The 23,246-nt window shown below is 32.9% G+C and overlaps 1 protein-coding gene across 5 annotated transcripts in view; it reads left to right on the plus strand.

Moving 5' to 3' along the window:
• EPHA6 (EPH receptor A6) overlaps positions 1–23,246 on the plus strand; it is a 743,078-nt gene that overhangs the window by 435,106 nt on the left and 284,726 nt on the right. For all 5 annotated transcript variants that reach the window (XM_074361623.1, XM_074361631.1, XM_074361637.1 and 2 more), the window contains one exon: positions 8,981–9,105. In XM_074361623.1, coding sequence (XP_074217724.1) covers positions 8,981–9,105 — 125 coding nt within the window. The remainder of the gene's footprint in view (positions 1–8,980; positions 9,106–23,246) is intronic.

Genomic DNA, 23,246 nt, shown 5'->3' on the forward strand with positions numbered 1-23,246 from the left:
CCATAAACCACATGTATTACTTTATAGTCATAGCTTATAAATATATTCATATTTAGGTTCAACCTTTTGAAATTTATTAAAATTTTGAATTATATTTTTGAAAACAATCTTCAGAATATCACATGAGCTAAGACTAAGGCTAGTGAGGCTTTTTGAAATAAAATCATATTCCTTTTAAAACAGTTTCAAAAATTATGAATAATATAATAATCTGTTAATGTAATTTAAAAACCAATAACTATTGGACTATTATTAGATTTATTTCTGTTTTGCTCTTGTTACATCTAACTTTACTAGACCAGCATGGTAAAACCACTACTAATAATTTTATGGTATTACAGGTGATTACATATATATATATGTGGGGGGGGTTGTTTTTCTTTTCTTTCCTTTTTTTTTTTTTAATTTAGAGGACCCACAGTTCAGTTTTATTCAGAGCAAAGACAAGATAAACTTTTGATCGCACTAAGTGAAACTCAGCCATAGATTTGGAATCTGTTCTAAAACAATACATGCAATGAGGACAGTATTTTGCAAATAGAGTTGATTCACTGCTGCATATGTCTGCTGTTTGTCTAATATTAACAATTGTAAACCCAACAGCGCAGCAATTATTTGGAACAATCCTTTCGGTGTTACAGTTTCAGGCACAACGTTTCACTTCTCTTCTCACCACTGGTTCTCTTTGTTTGCCTGGGCTTCCTCTTCTTCAATAAAGTCATTTTTGATATTGAAAGTCTTCGGAATCTCCTCATGAGCTTTCCCCCTGATCATATTGGCAACAGACTTGCACATACCATCAACCAAATCTTTGATGTCTAAATAGTTTGCAGGCAGAGTAAGTTCAAAAAGTATTCCTTGGGAAACTTTCAGGAATTCTTAGTCCCAAACAAGAATCTCATCCCTTTGCTTTAATTAGGCTCACTTATTTATTTATTTATTTATTTATTTTTAGGGGAGATACTGGGGATTGAACCCAGGACCTTGTGCATGCTAAGTATGCACTCTGCCACTTGAGCTATACCCTCCTCCCTTATCTCTTTGCTTTTCTTTGTTCTCATCATCCTCAAGAGGTGGGTCATCCTTGTGGGTGTACCACTGAGTGACCTTTTTTTAATATTGCAGAATTAAGATGGGGAGAGGAACTGGTCATCATCCTCTTCATGGTCCATTCCAAATCTTCCAAAATGGTCTTGATAGTTACACAACTTGGTTATACAATAGTTACACAATTGAGTTATACAATTTGGGAGGTATTTACTATTTACAAAAATTAATTGTATCATGGCCTGTATGTCATTTTGCAACTTATTTTTGCTATTTTAAATATTACACTTATTTTCCCATGCCTGTGTACCTATGTTATTTTTAAGCAGCTTCATTGGAATCTATTGTATGGATTTCTTTTAAAAGTCTGAATTTTTTTAAATGAAGCAATAAAATTTGTGTGTAAAATTTTATCCATTATATTATTTTTAAAATGTATGCTTTTGCAATCTTTATCACTTAGCTGCTTCCATTTCACAATATATATTAGGATAATTTTAGTCATTTACTTATAAATGACATTCCTGGTCAGTTTAACAGAATTTTTTCCTCTTTTTTGATAGTTCTTAAGTTGGCTCATTTTTTTCCTATACTTGGAACATGATACAAACTTTTTGTTGAATCACCTGAGACCCAGAAGTTACAAGCCATATTCAAATATAGCTAGGATATTATATTTTATATTTATGTAATTTTATATATAATTTATGTAATTGTATAATTCAAATAATAGTACTTTTACCTAGAATAATTACTAAAAACCAATATTTTAATTTTAATACAATGGATGCTGTGAATAAGGAAATTGTTTGAAATTAAGATGAGAAGGGATTTTTCTCTAGGACCAGGTCTTTCTGAGATTTTCGTGAACAGCATTTGCTAGATTCCTAGAAAATACTGATATAACATATATCTTTTACTGAAACCTGACAGGTAATAATAAGGTCAAAAGAATCTAAGACTGGTCTAATTTGAGGATTTTTTTTCCCCATATATTTCAAAGAAACTGCATTTTATAGCACCTGTCACATAAACCATTTCTCAAATGACTCTGAAATGATATAGTCAGTATAGGTATATGGTATAAATTACTGAAAACAGCAGTCTAAAGAGAAGCATAATAGTGAGCACATTAAATCAGCCAGTCATAAGATTCGTAAAATAGAAATTTAAAACACACAGATTATACTGAAAAGAACTTTAAAGATAACAGTTCAGGTTTTACTCTGTAAAATTAAATGCTGACAGTGCTGTGTCACTTTGACTCATTATTAATAGTGATTTTTTAATGTGGCCTCCACAGGTAGTGAGAGTGTTCTGAACAAATATTTCCACACATTTTTCACTAATGTCTTGTCAAACTACCTGCCAGCATCAGGTTGGCATGGCAGGAAGAAGGAGAAGGAGTGAGCAAGCTTTGTGTTAAATGCGATATTAATTTTTCCTTGGGAAAGACTTGAAATTCATAGCTAAAGGCTTCTTAAAAAAATAGAACAACATTAACACTGAGCAAATGCTGGGTAAAAATTAGTCCTGTATCACCTGTAACTTAAGGTAATATCATCAGAAAGAGGGAAATTTCTCCCTTTTTGAATAAGAAAGGCAGAGAAGAGAAAATCCTGACACTGTAGATTAAATAAGGAAAATCTATAGGACGAGAGTATCCAAAATATTTTTTAAAGAAACATATCCTTTTTAAAAGTAATACATCAAATGAGTTAGTTACTTAAATAGATGTCTTGATTACTGCTTTAGACATATTTTTTTTAAAAAACTTACCCACTTTCTCTGCTGAATCATAAATGTATCCAAAATTAAGATCTTCAAAGATAAATCAGTTGAACTGTTGTTAAGATGTTTATTGCTACCGTAATAAATCACCACCAAGTTACTGTTTCAAAAACAGCACATATTTATTATCTTACAGTTCTACCTGTCAGAAATCGAAAATAAGTCTTACAGAGCTAAAATAAAGGTGTTAGAAGGGCTGATTTCTTCTGGAGGCTCCAGAAAGAATCCATTCCTTCCCTCTTTCAGCTTCCACATACCTTGGTGCTCAGCCTTCTCTTGTGTAGATAAATCTCCTCCTACCTCCCTTTTATAAGTACGCTTATGATTACTTTGGGCCCACCTGGATAATCCAAGATCCTCTCATCTCAAAATCCTTCACTTAATCAAAACTGCAAAGTCCCTTTTACCAGAGAAGAACATTCACAGGTTCTGGGAATTACAATGTGGACATATTTGGAGGTCATCATTCATCCTATCACGGCTGTCATATGGTTTAACATACCACAGTGTTACTCTCGTGTATAGATACGAAACAGAAATTAGAAAGAAAGTAAATCACCATTTCTGCTATGTATAAGTATCACATGTGAATTTGAAGCTCATGATCAGGTTTTAACCACAGGGGGGAAAGTAGATAACAATATACACACACATATATATTACTGTTAAACTGTGATTACAGGAAAAAAAATACAACAAAAGAAACGCATATGAGGCAAGTATCATTAGCATATATTATGCTATCTATAGTACAATGTATTTAACAAACATTTCCAAAACAAGATATTGATCAGAGATATTTTGAAGCATGTTCTTAGCTTTCAAAAAATATCAATTCACATGATAACCCATTTACAAAATTTCAGAAGTAAAATTATCATATTAAATATAACATGTCTCTTTCCTGACCATACACAGGAAGAAATACTATTACATAATTTAGCTCTGCAATAGTACTCATTGGTTCATTAGCAAACAAAACGGAAAACTCATATAGTCTTAAAGTCTCTTCTGAGTTGTACTTTCTTATTTATATCATTTATTTATTATATTATTGTTTTTAATTCACACTTCCTCGTGCTGTTGATTGTAATTCCTTAAAACATACACATACACACACACATATTTTTCCAGAAGAAGACACAGGGAAGAAAAGAAAGGAGAAGATAAAGCAAAGAGACCCTGAAAAGCACTGAAAAAGGAAATGAAGAGAGAAAGGAAGGAAGAGGGATAGAGGAAGAAGAGAAAGAATTAAAAAGGAGAAGAAAGAGGTTGATAGATAAGCAAAGTGGAAGAGTTACTTCTACTTAAATGAAAGCTCAGTGCTAGAATCTAAGTGGAAATTATAGGAAGAAAACAATGACTCCAAGTGAGAATTTTTATCAGTTAAAGATTTTCAACAGGGAATGGATAGCCCTGTGAAATGGTGTTCTCTTTAGTGCAATAGCTACAGCAAGAAGTGGAGACTCAGCTGTCAGGGATGTGTTGAAGGATTTTCTGCATTGCTGAAAAAACGAATTAAATGACTTATAAGATCTGTCCTAATACTAAGATTCTATGATTTAGCATTCTCCATTAAGATTTTCATTGTCACAAACACATGTGTATAAAAATGTCCTCTCACTCTCTCTCCCTTTGACCTCTTTCTCACCAAAACACACACACACTCACGCACAGAGATATCCTAAGATATAAATCTTCATATGCTCAGTAGATGACCAAGAATTAGCAGCGTTTGACAGATCTTTAGGAAAAATCATCACCTTGTGACCCATGTCATAAATCTTGATTACATGCTCAAAATAAGACATATTTGTAATAATCCACAGTGAGATTTTTAGCAGCAGTGTTAGTGTTTGATGTTTTAAAATTTCAAGAAGTAGCAAACTCAAAGGCAACAAGGATATTTGTGACATTGCCTTATTCCTTGCTTCTAGTTTTGAGAACACATTTTAATTTTGAACATATTACAGTACTAAATAGGGTGAATTTTAAGGGAAAGTGCAGCAAAAATGTTAATGTTCCACTTCTTTCTTGGCATTTTGAGTTAATGTCAAAATTGGCCTTCACATCTTGTCTTTAAACAATTACTCACTTCTCTGAGCCTCAACATCCTCATCTTTCAAGTGGAGACAGTCCTTTTCCCATAGATTTATGAGAATGAAATAAGATAGCATACATGGTATAAAGTAAATGTTTAATAAAAATGCATTAGTTCCTAATTAGGAGCAAAATAATTATCTAGAGTAATTCACTATTTCTTCAGGTACCTCCACATAAGCGTAAGAAAGCAATACTTTTCTAAATGTAAGTGAGATCTTTTTGGTTAACTAACTCTGCTTGGTACTTTTCTTTTCAATATTTGTTACATACTTTTTGGTAAACTATTTGTGATTCAGAAAATATAGTATTCAGAAAGGTTTGTATTAGAACCGTTTTCAAGAATGTGGTAGTCTATTCAACAATCATTTATGTTGAAGGTCAAAGCTAAGATTTTTGATAACTTAAGAAAGGATGTATGTCAAAAATACAATTCTACTGAAGGTTATACTGAATACATTAATTCTTACTCGGGAAATAGTACTTGAGTCTTCAGGTCTTTCAGTTAACTTCTGATCTTACAAACTCCAAAAGACATTATTATCCTCACTATTTCTTTCCTTCTCTGACTTTTTAGAACCAGAAGTCAAAATCAACAGTTGCCCTTTTGTGTCCTAAAATCAGTTTTTCTCATGTGGAAGAACAAATGTATTTTCTGCTTTATATTCGTTGGAACTACAGTGTTGTCACAGTATGCCAAATTCAGATGTTATATAAACTTGGATTATTAAGAAAGCAAACTCATTAAATATATTCAGAACAAATGCCTGAAGCTTTATCTATTGAAACCTTATTTTAAAATGGAATTCCATAAAGTATTGTCCTCTCAAAACATAAAATGCAGCATTTGGGGTGTATATTGACCTATAAATTGTTTCCCACATCCTCTGCTTTAAAACTTAAGGGGTTAAAATGTATGCTTAGTGTAAATTGATACAACTTTTTTCAAAAGCAATATGCTAATAATAATATGGCACAAAATCCAAATGATAATCATAATTTTCTCTATAAAATAGTTTATCAAAGTGAAAATATATGCACAAAAAATTAGTGCATAAAATATCAACTCTCACAGGGCAATATTGGAAACTTCATCTAACATTATCAACGTAATAGTCATTAAAGTAGAAATTATGCAAACTATATTAAAATACGGACTAGGGTTTAGAATAGGACTAGGGTTTGAAAACAGAATTATCCAAAATTATTTATATTTTAAAACTATGTAAAATATGGATATTTCCATATAAAAGGCATGTGCAAAAGTGAAGAGAGTTTAGGATTTATAAAGTTCTTAGACCCTGAAGTCCATGTATAAGTAAGAATCTGTGTAGTCAGGGATAGATTATCTTTATTTCTATTTTATAAAAGTATTGGAGCAGACTCCTATAAAATTTAAATGATATGTCTGTACAATTAATTAACCATTGGAGAACTGGAAATTGAAAAGATAGTACCTATGTTTTAATCAATAGTCATTCTAATATGCTGCTGCCATAATTGAATGTCATATAAGTTTTGCAAGGATTATATCATTTGACCTTGAGTGCTAAATAATTATGAGGCAAAATGTCATACGTTGATAATAGTGCTTTGTGACATTGTATATTAGACTGAAAATTAACCATAAGATTGTATACATGGAAAAGGACATTTTCCAAAGTTGTAATGAATTGGTATACTTAAATCAGCTTCTAATTTGTATGATTCACTTTAGAGTTATAATTTTTCCATAGATCACCATTTAATTATTATATTATAATTCAAGATCATTAATGCAGTGGGATAAATTTATTAGAGATAGTTTATTAGTAGTGAATGTGACCCAACTTAAATAGTAAATTCTGAACACTTTCTTATTTAGCATGTTATGTATTTCTGTCTTAGCTTATGGCATAAACTTTGATATTTCTTAGCAATTTCTATAATTATTACTCATTTTAAGGATATATTTCAGTCCAACAATAATGCTTTCATTGAATAGCTGGAAAGAGTTTTAAATATAGATTCTAAAGTATTTATTTCCTTAAGAAAACTAAACTTGTCATTCTTACAAATTTAAGATAATACTTTATCCTTAATATATAAAAACAACATTGAGAAATTAAATACAAAATTTAATACCTGAGTCATTTTTAGAAATTTAAAGTATATTCATTGTAATCATAGTCAATTTTTCAAATCCTATTCTCAACTGCAATTGGTATATTTGGATGGATATCTGAAAATAAACTGGAAAGATGTCATGAGTTCATAACGTTATTTCTAATTCGAGTTTACTAGTACAGGATTTTTACTTACCTTCATTGGTCCGATACCTGTATCTCCTTTTCTCATAAGAAAAATACCCTAATTCTCAGTAACACCAACATAATTACTCATTTGCTTTATCCCTCAATTTACACAAACATATTCAGAATCATAACACCAACACTACCTCTAACAGTATCATTACTAAAAAATAGTTTAATAATTTTTGCAGTATTTTTAAAATACTAAAAATATGTCCCATTGGGATACATGTTGTTACTGTGTTTTAACATCATTTTAAGTAGTTCCTCTTGGAAGCTCTGCTTTAAACTCAATACACAGATTTCTTTTATTTTTCTTTTAATTTTTTTGAGATTTTTTTTTTAATGTTCATTTTTTAAAATTATTTAAAATATTTTCAGGGTTCCAAAGTAAACCTTCAAGGGGAGATATAGTCAGACATGTTTTGCTTCTAACCCTGTAGAGTCCATCCTGTTGCTTCCCACCCTCTAAGGGTAACCATTGTTATTATTTTTATTCTTAGGTCTATCCTTACGTTGTTTTTATACATTTTCACCTTACTTTTTTCACTTAGAAATATATCCTGAAATAACTCCATTGTAGTATTTATAGACAGTCACAATTCATTTTTACAGCTTCATAATTCTATAGTGCATGTAGCATAGTTTTTTTAACTGATTCCCTATTGATGGGCATTTAAATTGTTTCCAATCTTTATAAATGAATCTCAGTGAGTAGTCTTGTAAATATGTCACTTTGTATTTGTGCAGTATATCTTTGGGATAGATTCCCAAACTAGTGTAAATGAATATATAATTTACCTTAAATTATTAAATTTCCCATCATAAGGGTTGTGGTTTTTTGCATTTACATCACCAGTGTATTAAAGTGCTTTTCCCCTTAGTCTGACCAACAGAGCCCCGTGTCAAATTTTTGGAATTTTGCCAATTACCTAGGTTGATTTTTTTCACCAATCTCAGTATATTTATTGTATTTTTAAGAGTGAGTTTTAAAATCTATGTAGAAAACTACTTTTGAAAATAATTAGAATACTTAAAAATGAGAAATATTTTGTTAGATAAAAGAACCTACACTTTTACATTCTAGGTAAATTTTGGAATTTTAATACAAGATAACTTTGGGTTAGGATTGGATTGTTAAAATGTTATATAGGAAAAGGAGATAAACATGATGATGAAAATAAACTTCAGAACTTAAATATTTCAGTTGTATTCAGATGTCACAGAAAACATGCAAAAGAAATAATCTTCACGTTGATAAGCAATAATTTACTGTAGTTAAGATTGTGATATAAACTTCTATTAAGTACTAAGATTTTATGAAGTACTAAGTCAAAAGGAAAGAAAAAGCCTTAAATGATCTTGTGATTGCAGAGGACTTTTCTATAGCAGCTTTAGATTTTATAAAATATAAGAATCAAGTGTATTGTACTTCATGTTGTAGCACAAAACCAAAACCAGTTTAAGGAAAATTGTCATCCTCTAAAAAAACCAGAGATGATGAGTTCTGGCCCTTATTCTTAGACTATTTGAGTTTTTTCCTATGTTCCCTAGTAGTGCTTCTAAATATATCTTAATACTTTATTTGGATTGAGTCAAGTATATCCTAAGGCTATCATATTAATCTGACATCAACAATTGCTGTCCTCTTCAACAAGAATTATGTTTTCCTTGGAAGACAAAATATTAAAGAAAAGATTATGGAGAATGATTCCTGCCAATTAATTCTTAGTTATTTTCTTTCCTTTCAGCACCTTCCCTGATAGGTATGGTAAGGAAGGACTGGGCATCTCAAAATAGCATTGCCCTATCATGGCAAGCACCTGCTTTTTCCAATGGAGCCATACTGGACTACGAGATCAAGTACTATGAGAAAGTAGGTCTTATTTGGAGCTTCCTAAAAAAACTACATATACATATATATGCATATATGTATATATTAAGCATGTTGATATACAATATTATTTTACTTTAAAACCTGTTCTTCTTTGGCCTAATCTCATACCTACTATGTCTTTGAATACTCTCCAATTTACTATTGTGCTTATAATTTCTTAATTATTTTGTTTTGTTTTATGTCAGATTAAAATAGAAGGTACAACATATTCATCTCTTATCTTGACCTACTCTAGGGAGTTTTTTACAGTATAGTAAGAAGTAGCAACTCCAACTTACAGTTTAATTGACATAACATTGTTTCTAAAACTCAGTTGGGAAGAAATAACAGAATGGAATTACCATAACCTAAAGCAAGTTCGTGTAGGTCATATCCTTTGCCAATAAGTTTAAAGTTATGGTCTGCTATAATTTAGAAGGATGATTTAAGTTATAAATGGAAATAGCTGATGAATTTAATTTTTTCTTTACATTTACCTGTTTTATTTTATAAGCTAGCAAGATAAATCTGGTAAATAAATCAGTTGTTAACCTTAATTTCCATTTCTGTCATTTAAAACTTTTCTGAATTACATTTTCCCAAATTATATACTTGCTTAGCTTTATTGTATTCATATTCTTTCTTTCTGCTTCCCCCCACTGTCTGTCACCACTAAGATATTGCTGCTATACATATTATCGCAGACCACATAGTCAATTCTGATAATATATCTCATTGAGCTTCTACTACCCTGGAATATTGATAAGGGAGAATTACATTAAAAAATTAAAATTTAAAAATTATATGTAATTCCCCAGTGGTATACCAAAATAAGAAAGAACTTCTTGAATTTTTGTAACTTTTTAGAAGCAAAGGAACATACAAATAAACTTAGATTTCCTATGAAGAAATATAGGGCAAGAAGAGAAACAGAAGTCTATATTTTTCTATTCCACTGCTTCGGAGCAAATGTAAGTTTGAAAAAGGGAGAAGACCAACTCAGTAGCATAGCTGTATCTAGTAATTTCAGCATTATGTAGTAAGTGGAAACTATCATTGTTATTAACTGATTAGGATAAATTCATAGTCTGAGAATGGAGGAATTTACTCTGTTTAAATTGGATTACAGATTCTATACATTAGTCTGGCCATCATGTGCTCAGAAATCCTATTGGGCTGTCCTTTCAAATGTTACAACCTGTCACAAGAATATACATATTTTCTGTCACCTAGTTTAAATATACTCATGTACTCAAACCTTCTGATTATTTAAAAAGCAATGCACACATATTTATAACCAAATTTTTAGGATGAAAATATTTCTCTGTGTTTTATAAAGGTTACATTTCACACAGAAAATTACTCTCATTCTATAGTCATTTATACTTCATATGTTTGAAGATGGATAACTTGCAGTATTTCTAGTTAAAGACAAATTAAACAGATTCCATAAAAAGGAAACAACATTCATCCAATCAGAATTTTAGAAAATAATAAGATCCTGAAAGATGGTCATTAACATAATATCCATGTTTTAATGATAGAATAAATAATGTTATGAAGGAGTTTATTTTGTAAGAAAATGGCAATGAGCCAGCGCTAATGGAGTAAACCTAGAGTTGGAAGCCAAGGATTCCTGATTAATGTTACTCTGACTCTCATTATGCCTGTGGCCAGGAAAAAGTCAATTAATCTCCCTATGTCTCAGACTTCACATTTACAAACTGGAAATAAAGATATCAACCCTTCTAGTGGGTTTTAAAGATTAATTGTAAACAGACCTAAAGATGAAGAGTGCACTAAATCAGTATCATTTAAGAAAGCTTTAGTGAATTATTTGACGTATAATACAATATAAAGTCAGGACACAATAGCATGGGAATTATGTACAAACTAAACAGAAATCATGATCTCTTCATACATAAATACATAATGTGTAGGCAACCAATGAAAGATGTTAGAATATCAGACCTTTCAGAGAGAGCATAAAATGATTGACAACATTAAACCTTTTCCCAACTGTGACTTCAAATTCTTACTATACATTTTACATATCTACATCTATAACATGGTTTCTCCTTCCAAGGAATATTTTTATAAAGCTTTGAACTAGGGCAGCTTAAAATAGAACTCAGTTAAAGTGCTAATTTCCTTATTTACTAGAAATTGAAATATTGCTCAGTAAGAAAAGCAAGATACAAAGAAATATATGTACAAATGATCTTATTTTGGGAAAACAAATATCGCCCTAGATATTTGTATGATTATACAAATAGAGAGAGTATAGAATGAAAACATGCTGTTTCAAGTGACCTGTTGGGTTAGAGTGGGACAAGTGTATGGAAGTACATAGACAGAGGCAAGAAAGAGAGAGGGAGGTCTCAAATATAAATAAATATGGATGGATGCAGGAATGGATAGATCGTAAATAGTTCTGGTAGTTATCTTAGACCTAGTTGCCCAAAAGCAGATCCTGAGATGGGAATTTGTGTGCAAGTGATTAGTTAAGAAAGCTCCCAGGAGAACTGGTAAGACAATGGGGGAAGCAGGACCTGCCGGGAAGGAAGATGCCAATCAAATTCAGCGACTAAGGGGAACGCTGGAGTCTAAATTACATCTCAGAGTTTCATTCTATGGAGACAAAGAAGCTGAGCTTCCATACTCTGGCTTCAGTCTGTCATTGAATACAGACCTGAATGGAGGCATATATGTGGTGTGCAGGAAAAAGTCTTAGGCACTTCTGGTTCTCTGGACTGGCTCCAGAAGCCCAAGGTTAGGTGTCTTAACAATATGGCAGGTACAAACCTTTAAAAAGCAAAACATATAGAAGCTGGGGCATGGGAGCAGGAACAGGTAAAGGTGATTCAAGTAGATCTGGTGGTGCACCAGCTAATAGCTAAGGCACCTCAGTGCTCAGAGAGCTATGAGAGAATCTTACCCCTCAGCTTATTCCAATATTCATATTCTCCTCCATCTTTAATATTGGTGCTTCAGCCATCTTTAATTTATGGCATCTAAACCTTACATTTCCTGTCAATCAAAGATACACTGTATTTCTAACCTATAGTTAATACACAAATGATTAATATTCATACCTTTCTCTGAAAAAAGTGATTCTGTTTAAGTTCTCATTGTGTTAGAAGCATTGGTCTGTGAATCAGAAAAGGAGTTAAGCTGCTTAGTATGTGGTTGTCTGCAAATATCTAAGGTCAAACACATAGTATTGTTACCAGTGACCTTTGCTTAGAAAAAAGGCCTGGCCTAAGTGTTCAAAAATTTGAGTTTGGCTCAGACCTTTCTTAATCCTATTTTCTCATCTGTAAAATAAGGATCTGGAAAGATAATTGCTTACATTTTTAGCTGTTTTGAAATGCTACTGTTTGTGTTATACAGCTGTATAGATAGGTTATACTATCTTTCAAGTAACTTACATATACTAAAATTAAGTGCATACACACATTTAAAAAATTCCTCACCACAGGGAATAATAACCTTCACATCAAAATTATATATAAAAATAAGACCCTGCTATTGTTGTCTTCTGTTTCTGTGTGTGTATGTGAGTGATGAGAGGGGTATGGGGAAGAAAACATACTGCTTGTTGGTTATAATTAGTTAGATATTCTCTGTTTAGTTAATCATACTCCCCCAATTCTTAGTTTTCCCTGTTCGTACTCAAAAAATGTTTTATTTTTTAAACTCACATGAATATCATTTGAGTGTGAAAAGACACTAAAAATAATGAAGAAAGTCAAGTATAAGTTGCCAAAAAAAATTACATTTCGTATTTACTTACTAACAATGCTTTTCTCCAAAAGCAGAACATACTCGTAATGAGGGAACTGTTAACAACCATGAAGACGGTTTAGGGATATATACACTTTATATAACACTTCATGAAGTGGATGGTCTCCTTTCAGGGAACTGCCAAATGGGGCGGAAGACAGGAAGCTTTTATAGGACAAAGAATAAAGAACAAGGAAGAAAAAAATAGAAAATATCTGATTGGCTGGAGCCACAGAGTCAACATTGTTGAGGGTGAGAAGGAACAGGGGAGGAAGAATAGTTGGCTTGGCATTTGGGGATTAGCTAACTGGATATACTGCGTTTTTGAAGCAGAACATTTACAAGGACACAAACGTGATCTAAGTTTCGGTTTGCTGATATGGCACTCCGGATGGGAGTGGCTCCATCCTGGATGTAGAAATTTATTTCAGCATAACTAAGACATCATCTGCTCCCAACCCAGGTCTCAGTCTCCACCTTTGAAATGTTGCAAACTCCCCTGCAGTCACTAAATGCCAAAACTCTCACTGAAAATCAAACATACCCTTCCAGTATCTCTCCTCTTTCCCTTCTTTCTTTATCCTTCGTTTTCGCATTGTTACTTTTCTTCTTCTTTTTCTCTGTGCCCATAGCACTTTTCTCTCTCTTGCTTCTTTGCTCTTTTACTATGTTTATCAAAGTTCGTCTTGATTTAAGTCTTGTATATGTGTATCTGACTCTCTCACTAGTTTGTGAGCCCCTGAAGAAAGATCATTTCTTGTCTTTGTTGCCCAACTCCAGTCAGTGCCTAACATAGCTGTTTACTTTCAGTAAAAATTTTTAAAAATTAATAAAATCCTCCTTGTTCAGAACTCATTTACAGGAAATTGAGACAAGTTACCTAGTGACTGTGAAATTACCCTTAGCAATTAAAAAACAAGGAAAGCAAGCCCCGGGGACTTCCTGTTTCTACCTGTTCATAAGAAAGACACTTACACTGATATCCATTGGCTGAGAGAACTCTCTGTTAATAAACAGAGCTTATGAGGACAGGGGCGTCTTTTGTCCACTTCTATATTCCCAGTGCTTAGAAAGGCACATAGTTAATAATTCATAGATAGCGACAGTTGACCAGTTATATGCCAGGTACTTTTAAAAGTGTTTTTTATGGATTAAATAATTCAATTGTAATAACAACCCTTTGAGATAAGTACTATTACTCTTCCCATTTTACAGATAAGGAAACTAAGGTACAGGGAGGCTAAGTAATTTCACCAAAAGAACCCAGACAATAAGTGATTGTTAATACCTATTTACATCACAATCAGATATTTTAGAAAAGTCAGTGCTTTCTGCTGATGCTGATTTTCTAGGTTCCCTGGGGCCAAATACTTCATTACTCTCTGCTGCCCATTTTGCATCTGTAAAATGGCAACAATAAAACACACCTACCTCACCAGGGTGTTGTACAGCTCCATTAATTACCAACTGGTAGCTCATTTTGCAAACATGAATCCCCCATAATAGTTCATTATTCTTACATCCAGTATTTAAAGACACTGTGACTGGTAAAGTCTTCTCCTTATAATTCTCTTGTTAATTTTTTTTTTAACCACAGTCAGCAGTTTTTAGATTTTGTTCAAGAAATTTCATCATAAGAAAGAAAACATTTTTATGTACAGATGGTCAGTAATTATCCCCATGGAATACTGAATTCGTATAACTTTCCATTGTTTCACTTAGTCCACCAATAATAGAATAAAAAGTATCCATGAGGTTTATATAAAAATATATAATTTCATGTCATGAAAAAGGTGAGGAGGTTTGTGGGAAGCTGCTTATTATGGGAAATACTTTCACCACTCAGGGGTAATTTAAAATCCTTGGTATCTTTTATAAAAGTGACATGCTTCTCAATAACAAACTTCGCACAATAAGTCTCTTTTTCTCTTCTCTCCCATCTTATTCTACTTTCTCAGGTTTTTTTCCCAACAATAACAATTCAATAAATACCACTCTTTTTTTTCTAAAATATATGATCACTAAATCTGCATCTTTATTTGATTAAAAATATATGAAGCAATTATTGTAGAAATAATCAACTGAAAAAGAAAAAAAATCCTGCTTTCCTTTCTTATAAAATGTTCAATATACATTTCTTATTTTCTTTTGTTGTATTTCCTTCACTTAGATGTTTGCCCAAGGGAAGAAGAGAATTTTCTCTTCACTTCCTCACTTCCATGAACGCTACTCTTACCTCCATCCATTGTTTAGGCACAGAAACATATCTCGTTCATTCTCCGTGTCTCCCTTCCCCAAAGACCATCTCATGTGTACATTTTGTATCCTAAATGTAAACTTGCATGTAAACCAAATGTGGCTATTATATAAGAATTAAGAACAGTGTAATTAAGTAAAGTGCATGTGGACTAGCTGGATCACAGGAGGATCTTGTTTAAATCCAGATTATGAGTCTGTTGACTGGAAGTGGGATGAGGGTTTACATTTGGAACAATCCCCAGGGAATGCAGTGCCACTCCAAGGACCAAACTTTGAATTGTACGTCTCTAGAGGCCCTGCTTCTCCATTACCTCACCTGAAAGGCATAGACATAGAGAAAATAACCACAACCCTCTAAACATACACATGAACTTAAATACTGAACCATCTTTGTAACTGGCTAGGACCACTGTAGATGTTACATGACTTGTATGATGTTTGAATCTAAAATATTAATCTGAAGCAAGATGTAGTAAATAAGGGACTGAGTCAGTTTCAGATACAATTGAGTGTTTCTAATGGAATCATCAAATTCCTGAGCTGGTAACTAGTTTTGTGTTCTTTATTTTACTTCCTTTTCGTAATTCTTATTTTGTTGCCATGTCCACCACAGAGAAATTAGATATGAGCATTTAGTACTGATTAAAAGAACATTACCTGATAAAAAATAGACAGCGAGAGAATTTACTGATACAGACACTCATGATGGACATTTCACGGCCAATTTCCACATTGTGTAGCAAACAGTACACTGTGCAGAAGCCTGTCTGGTTTAGCGAACCCAGGGAGTCCCCACAGGGCCTGGAGCAGAGATTCTCAGGGTCACATGCCTGGGACTGGTGCCAGTGCTGCATGTATGGTTTGAGTGTATCTAAGTTGAAAAAACTTAAAAGATATTTGCACTGTTGCGTCTAGTATAGAGTTTGTACCCACATGAAAATTACAAGTGTCTACTGACTCCTCTAGCTTTAAATTGTCTTCATTTCTTAAGAGTTTCACTAACTTTTGTTTGATTTGAAAAATGGATTTCTTTAAAATTGTAGAAGCTACATTCAGTATGTCAAAGATTTGATACATCCAAAAAAGGAAAAATTGAAGTTGGTAGAACTAAATACTCTAAATGTACTTCATTTAAACTTCAGAATATATCTAAATTTATAGATTGAAATGGAGGTTATAAACACAATTGTTGCTGAAAGATCGGCCCCCATCCCTGATGAGCCAAGTAACCCAGAGACAAGGTCTTGGAGCTTAGAAAGAAAGAGGCAACTTTATTGCTTTGACGGGCAAAGGGGACTCACAGCAGGACTGCGAACCCACTTTGGAGATGGGATGGGGTGGTTATATAGCCCTAGCTCAAACAATAAAGCCCCTATAACAATCAACAGAATCATTTTCTCATCAGAAGACTTAGAGTGGCGTCATGATGCCTCCAGGCAACCAATTCTATAGAGGTTATCGGTTGTCACTCTTTCAGTCTATCTTATAAGCACCCAAGGTGTGGTCTTCTTGGTAATTCAGGCTATTTTGTAAGGTTAAAGTCCTGTGACCTTCTCCCTGGAGATCAGCTCAGAGACCAAGCATGATTATAGCTTTTGATTACTGAAATAAAGTAGAAACAGTAAGATCAATAGATTTAGTTTTAACAATGGGCCTGGAACTATGAGTAAAAACCAATCATTCAGATCAGTTGACCGTTTTAAGGACAAGCATAAGAATAAGCAATCTGGTAACCTAAGTGCGGCCATTTTATTAATCTTCCTTCATAACGAATATCAAAGTTTATATTTTGGTTTCCAAGGAAAAGAAATCCATACCCTCTTCAGTGTGCTCAGAGGGCCTGGGGTTCTTTTGGTGATATGTAGTCACCAAAAGTCCTATCTTAGCTCTGATCTTGTAATTCTACATAAGGCTGCACATTAATCACACTTCTGCCAACTTGGTATGTTTCAGTCAGCTCTAAAGTCCGTAACATTTTAACCTTTTTTTTTTTTTTTTCTGTTGTGGGGAAGGTTATTAGGCTTTTTAATTTATTTAATGGAGGTACTGGGGATTAAGCCCAGGACCTTGTGCATGCTAAGCACTTGCTCTGCCACTGAGCTCTACCCTCCCCTCTAAAGTCCGTAACATTTTAATTCAATTTTACATCCTAAAGTCATAATCGGTTGCTTGGATGTTCCTGGTCAGACTTTTCTTAAATTACTTCTTCATCACTTTAATGAATTCCATGTCTTCATCTCTTTTTTTGATGAGATTAGAGTAAACTAGGTTTTTTTCCAATTCTGAAATTCCATGATTGCATAAACTTAGTATTTTTATTGTGTCTTGCTTTGCTACGCAAGGTGATAAGAAATTATCGAGTAAGAGTAGTGAAGGAAAGAGAGATTTGATGTTTCCAATGAAAATATGAAATATTTAAAAAATTACAGGAAAGTACATAAAAATCTTAAGGATGAACGAGTAGTTCAATTTCTTCAATGATTTGAAAATCTATAGTATTTTACAGACAAGTTTTGCGTTTCTAAGGAAAGAGAAAAATATAAGGCTATTTTTAAAAGATTAATTGCCACGCATAAATTTCTATCTCCTCTTAAAAGTTACTGTTTGTATTGCTGAGTCCAAACTCGTTCTGCTCGCCACACGACAGGCCAATAAATCCAGAGATGAGCTGTGTTGGGGCAGGGAATAGCAACTTTATTCGGAAAGCCGGCAGACTGAGAGGATGGCAGACTAATGTCTTGGAGAACCATCCTGCTCTAGTCAGAATACAGGTTCCTTTCATACAAAAAATAAGGGAGGAGGTGTGGTTGATTGTTGTAATCTTCTTGCTGCAGGCATTCTTTGTTCTTGCAGCCATCCCCCTGGGCTAGGTCATGGTGTCCCTGTAAACCTCTAACAAAACAAAGGTTATTCTCTACTACATTTGGAGAGAAGAAATATTGCAGTGTAACATGTAGCTGGGAGTAGAGGTTATAGAATCCACAATATCAAATTATGAGAGGATCACAAATGTCCCTTTAAGTAGGGGGAGGTGGTGGGAAGGAATACTGAAACTATTCTAGGAAAGCATTTGGGTTAATGCCCACCTGAATCAAGATAGCCTTGGAGTATGCAAAATTGGTATTTTTCTATTATAGTTTCATTCCTTCAGAAAATTTCTTCTGGGGAGTAACAAGGACACAAATTCAAACTTCCTCTAAGTTTCAGGTCTAGTTTGGTGACAGTCAGACAAACAAATCTCACAGACAGGCACTGATTATTTGAGTGTGACATTGCTATGAATTCAGACTGCATTTAGTCAGCCTTCAAAGAACCTCTCTTCCATTAACCAAAAATGTGAATATAATGTTATTATTTTAGAAAACCAGATATACAAGTCAAACATCTAACTTTCTATCCTAAAATGATGAAAGGGTAAATACTATTATATCATGCCTGTGGGTAAGTCTTGCCAGATTTTCGAATATAAGTTTCAAGCTAAGAGCTACAACTCTAGTTAGAGTATATTATCTAACCCTTAGCAAGTTTCCCCTTGATCACTGGCCTTATTAAAGTGGTGACTGAGTCATACTCCCTGGGGAGAAATGTAAGATTTGCTCATTTTTAAATGCAGATGCAAATACAACCATATCTTTGTCTATTCTTTAAACAATTACATTTTGGGGCTAGAAGTAGAAACATAATTACCAATTCATAAATTTGCTTCTTCTCTTCTAATACCGTATTGCTGCTTTTTTCATCATGAACTTAATGAGAAAAATCAATAAATTAAACAAAAATGCATTTATTTCTTCTGAAAGTTTTGAAGCCTGTAATTGTATGAAAAATCATGTGAAGTTACCTTGAGAGATTTCGTATAAAATACAAGGTGGCTGTTTACAGAGTGCATTATTTGGCTCCATTTTCCTCCAGGGATTTATTTGGAAATGCTAATAGAGAAAATATGAACCATTCACAGGGTAAGGTGGAATTAGCAATTTTTCTTGGTATTCAAATCAGGAATTTGGTGGGATTTCCTCCCTGGATAATTCACTCTAATAAATACTTTGGTGAAAGGTGTGTATATATTTTTAAACTGCATGTTTTTAAACGTGGTTTTTATTAGACTCCATAGATTTCAAAATATTGTAAGATTATAAAGAAAATTAAACCTTTTTATTTCAGAAATATGTAAGCTGCTCTGTTCCCTTGCTGCCTGACTTGATTTGCAGTTTGTTTTTTGTTTTTTTTTTAATGCTGGAAGGAATGTCTAACATTCAAGATATAGTGTACCCAGAGTTAGGACACCTGTTTTTTTGGAGCAAGATTTTATTTTGTTGGATAAATTAGAAAAATAAAAATGAGTTGGAAGGTAAAATGTTTGCACATTTCTAATCCTTAAGACTACTTTTCCAATCATGAGTGAAAGTAGAGAACAAAATCTTTGTGTTAATACCTAAATTGGATTATGGGAAAACGAAAATATTATTAACAAATAGTAGTTTACTAAGTATACTTTACCTGCATTAATTCATTTTAATACAAGTTAATTAGCTGCTAGCTAATTCATGATTACCATTTAGATTTTAACCTCCAACTGGCAACTTAATAAGAACCTGTGATATAAATATATTTAGATATTGATGGAACATTCTAAGTGACTGGACTATTCATTGCTTATTTTATTTTTCTTCTATTGGTTTTTTAACTTTTGGTGGCTTTTTAGTCAATTCACATTGGTATTTCTGAAATAAAATATTTTCCACATAAGAACAAAAATATACTGTAATTTAAAAATCATAAAATAGTTGAAACAAAACTGAACTGGATAGTTCTATCAGCTCTGTCTCTAACTAGTTATAGACCTTGGACAAGCTTGTAAACTTCTCTTTGCTTTAATTTTTATCAACCAAATTGAAAATGGCCTTATTATATTATTTTTAAACTCTTTTCTAGATCCTTGAGAATCAAAGGAAGTAATACATACTCTAGTCATAGTGGATTTTGAGAGACCTGTGTTAGAACTCAGGCTTTGATACCAAGTAGCTGTGTGATCATAGGCAACTAGATTTATTTCGCTAAGACTTAATTTCCTTGTCTCTTGGGAGAGGAATGATAACAACCACATAAGCTATTATGAGGAAGATATTAAATGAGACTTTTAAATGTAAATCATTTCATTTGCTACTAGGAAAGAGTAAGCATTCAATACATAGAACCTACTAAAATTGGTATTAATTTCTATATTAGTATCAGTTGGTTTTAAGATGGTACTAGTCCATGCACAGTAAGACCTTTAAATTTTTTTCACCCAAACAGAATACCATCTTACCCAAACTACAAGCATAATTATCAAAAGGATTATTCTAGTCTATAGATCAAATGGCAGGGGTAAAGGGTAAAGATAGTAACTAACGTGTAAACCACAGTATAGAACCAGTTCCTACACTTAAAAACTACCATCTACGTCAATATTAACCAATTGATACCATCCCATAATATTATTTTATTGTCACTGAAGAAGTTTTAGTATAAGCATATGATAACATTCTAATTTGGAAATTACAAAATTGATGTCTTAAATTATGATTTACATAGTTTATGAACTGTAAAACATTTGACATTAAATAAGATACCAGAAGGTTTTTTCCTCCCTAATTAGACATGAATGTACAGTAGTGTGGCCATAAACAAGGAAAAATAGTTTCATTATTATTGTATTCTCCAAGTACATATTAGATATATTGATGACAATGCAGACTATATTTTGCTTTGAAACAAGATTCTCTTCTGTTTAAGACAAGTTTTTTATATATGAGAATAATTCATGAAGCACGATATTCTATTTAGTTTGGCAGATTTATTTCATCACTCTGTAGTTATGGAAAATTACTCTGATGTGTCCACCTTTTCACATCTTCCCTCAAGGTTTCATTTTTTTCTTTCTTCATACTCTTTAAAGGCCAGAGTAGATCATACAAGGATACACAGCAGCCAAACATTTTCTTTCCCTCATTTACTATCTTGGCATTAGCAATCTTTTCTCTCTAATTATTAATCATTTGTGAAAATAGAGACAAATATAGAAGTAGAGAAAATATATCGAAAAGTAGACAATGCTGTGGTAAATAATTAAACATTTCATTTACAGAGAGATTCCCAAACAGAGACCATGAGAACCCTCTTAGTGTTACAGAATTTAAAAATATGAATGGCCATTAGGACAGCTTTAATTTAACTCTCTGAAATATATTAGGAAGTTAGACCCAGAATAATTGCAGCTTGTGTGACACTGGCCAAGAGCCCAATAGAGGTGTCCTGAATGCAAGGCCAGTCCTCTTCTAACATTCTCTCTTGTCTCAGAGGCTTCCCTTACAGGAAAAGATACTGAACATTAACCTCAACTACAGATCAAATACACTAGTTCTCTATTGCCACATAACAAATTATCCCCAAACTTAGTAGTTTTGAACAATGAATAGGTATCATCTCACAAAATCTCTTGAGAACCAGGAATCTAAGAGTGGCTTAGCTGGGTGGTTCTATCTCAAGGTTTCCCATAGGATTGCAGCCAAGCTGTTGTGGGCTGCAGTCAGCTGAAAGCTTAACTGAGGCTGGGCAGCTGTTTATCAAGCTCATTCATGGGATTATGGGCAGAAAGCTTCAGCTGCTCATCACATCTAAACTTGATCACATCTAAAAGAGAATGCACATTTAAGACCAAAGAGGCAATGTCTTTAGTTAACTAATCTTAGCGGTTTCTATCACTTCTGTCATATTCTATTGGACACACAGTCCAACCTTGGTATAATATGGGAGGGGATTGCATAATGGTGTAAATGCTAGAAGGAGGGGATCATTAGGGTCTATTTTGGAAGCTGGCCACTGTATCAGGGTTCTTGGAAGAATCTGGTGCTTTAAATTAGGCTTCAACAGAAAAATTATCTGTGAGGTAAAGGGATGTACCTATTTTGAAATGCCAGTGGTTTTTAAAACCTACTCTAAAGACTTCAGTGATATGGCCATTTCATTTTGTAGAATTTCCCTGGAAGATTGGACTATACTGTCCAAAATTCAACATATAAAGCTTAACTTCATACAGTTGGCAGATCTCTTTTTTCCAAATAACTCAGTCATGTCATTTAAAAGCCTGTGTAGTTGATTTTCTGTCTGTAAAATAAAAGTAAAGTAAACAACCAAACTACATTTCCAAGTAAGCAATCACATGCATGCTCCTCTTTAGGAATGTTAAACAGAAAATTTTACACAAAACTTTAGCCTTATATTCAGTTATAACTAAGGATTTATCCTGCTTTGACTCTTGCAGGACCTTAACAATTTTTGATAGTTAAATCAGACCAAATTTCACCAAAGCAAAATCCCCTGGTTTTATGAAAGGATAAAGCCCTCCTTGGAAACAACAGAAGTCTCCTCTCCTTGTATAATCACTCCAGGATAGTAAAGGTATACAGGAAAATAGTTAATATTGTGTAAATTCTTAAAAATTTAATTTATGAAAGAGATTTCTAAACTTGATTATATGAACCAACATAGTGCTTCTCAAGTCATTAACAAATAAAATATTTTAACTTTTTTTCACAAATCAATATTAGTTAAAGTATCATAAGCAAATTACGTGCATAGTTATATATGGAGCCATGGGAAGACCTAATAGGTTATACTCATAGTATGGAAAAGGTAGCCCAAAGAGTTACATGAATCTGTGTTTGTGTGTGTGTGTGAGTAAATGGAAAGTTAAATCAAGAAAGATCATTTCTTAAGAAGTTTGTACCTGAATTTTGTATTCTCTCCTATACTCAAATAAATATCTTAATAAAAGCATGGCTAAAAATTGAAGCATCCCTGCTTCAGCCAGTCCCCTGAAGTCTGCTATTTATCTTTGTCTTTTCTAATTGTTACTCGGTACATCTCTTTAAAAAGAAATTTCTTTGAGAAAATGCCATATTTTTTTTAATTTAGAAAGATACTTAACATCCTCAAGATATGCATCAGACCTTTAAAATTTAGGGAAAAAAATAATTACTACAAAAGTGCTCTGGGAGTTAAACTATTACAGCAAAACTCTTTTGGCTTCTTCCCGCATAGTAAGTGATGTG

The sequence above is a fragment of the Camelus bactrianus genome, chromosome 1, assembly GCF_048773025.1.
Source record: "Camelus bactrianus isolate YW-2024 breed Bactrian camel chromosome 1, ASM4877302v1, whole genome shotgun sequence".
Taxonomy (NCBI): Eukaryota; Metazoa; Chordata; class Mammalia; order Artiodactyla; family Camelidae; genus Camelus; species Camelus bactrianus.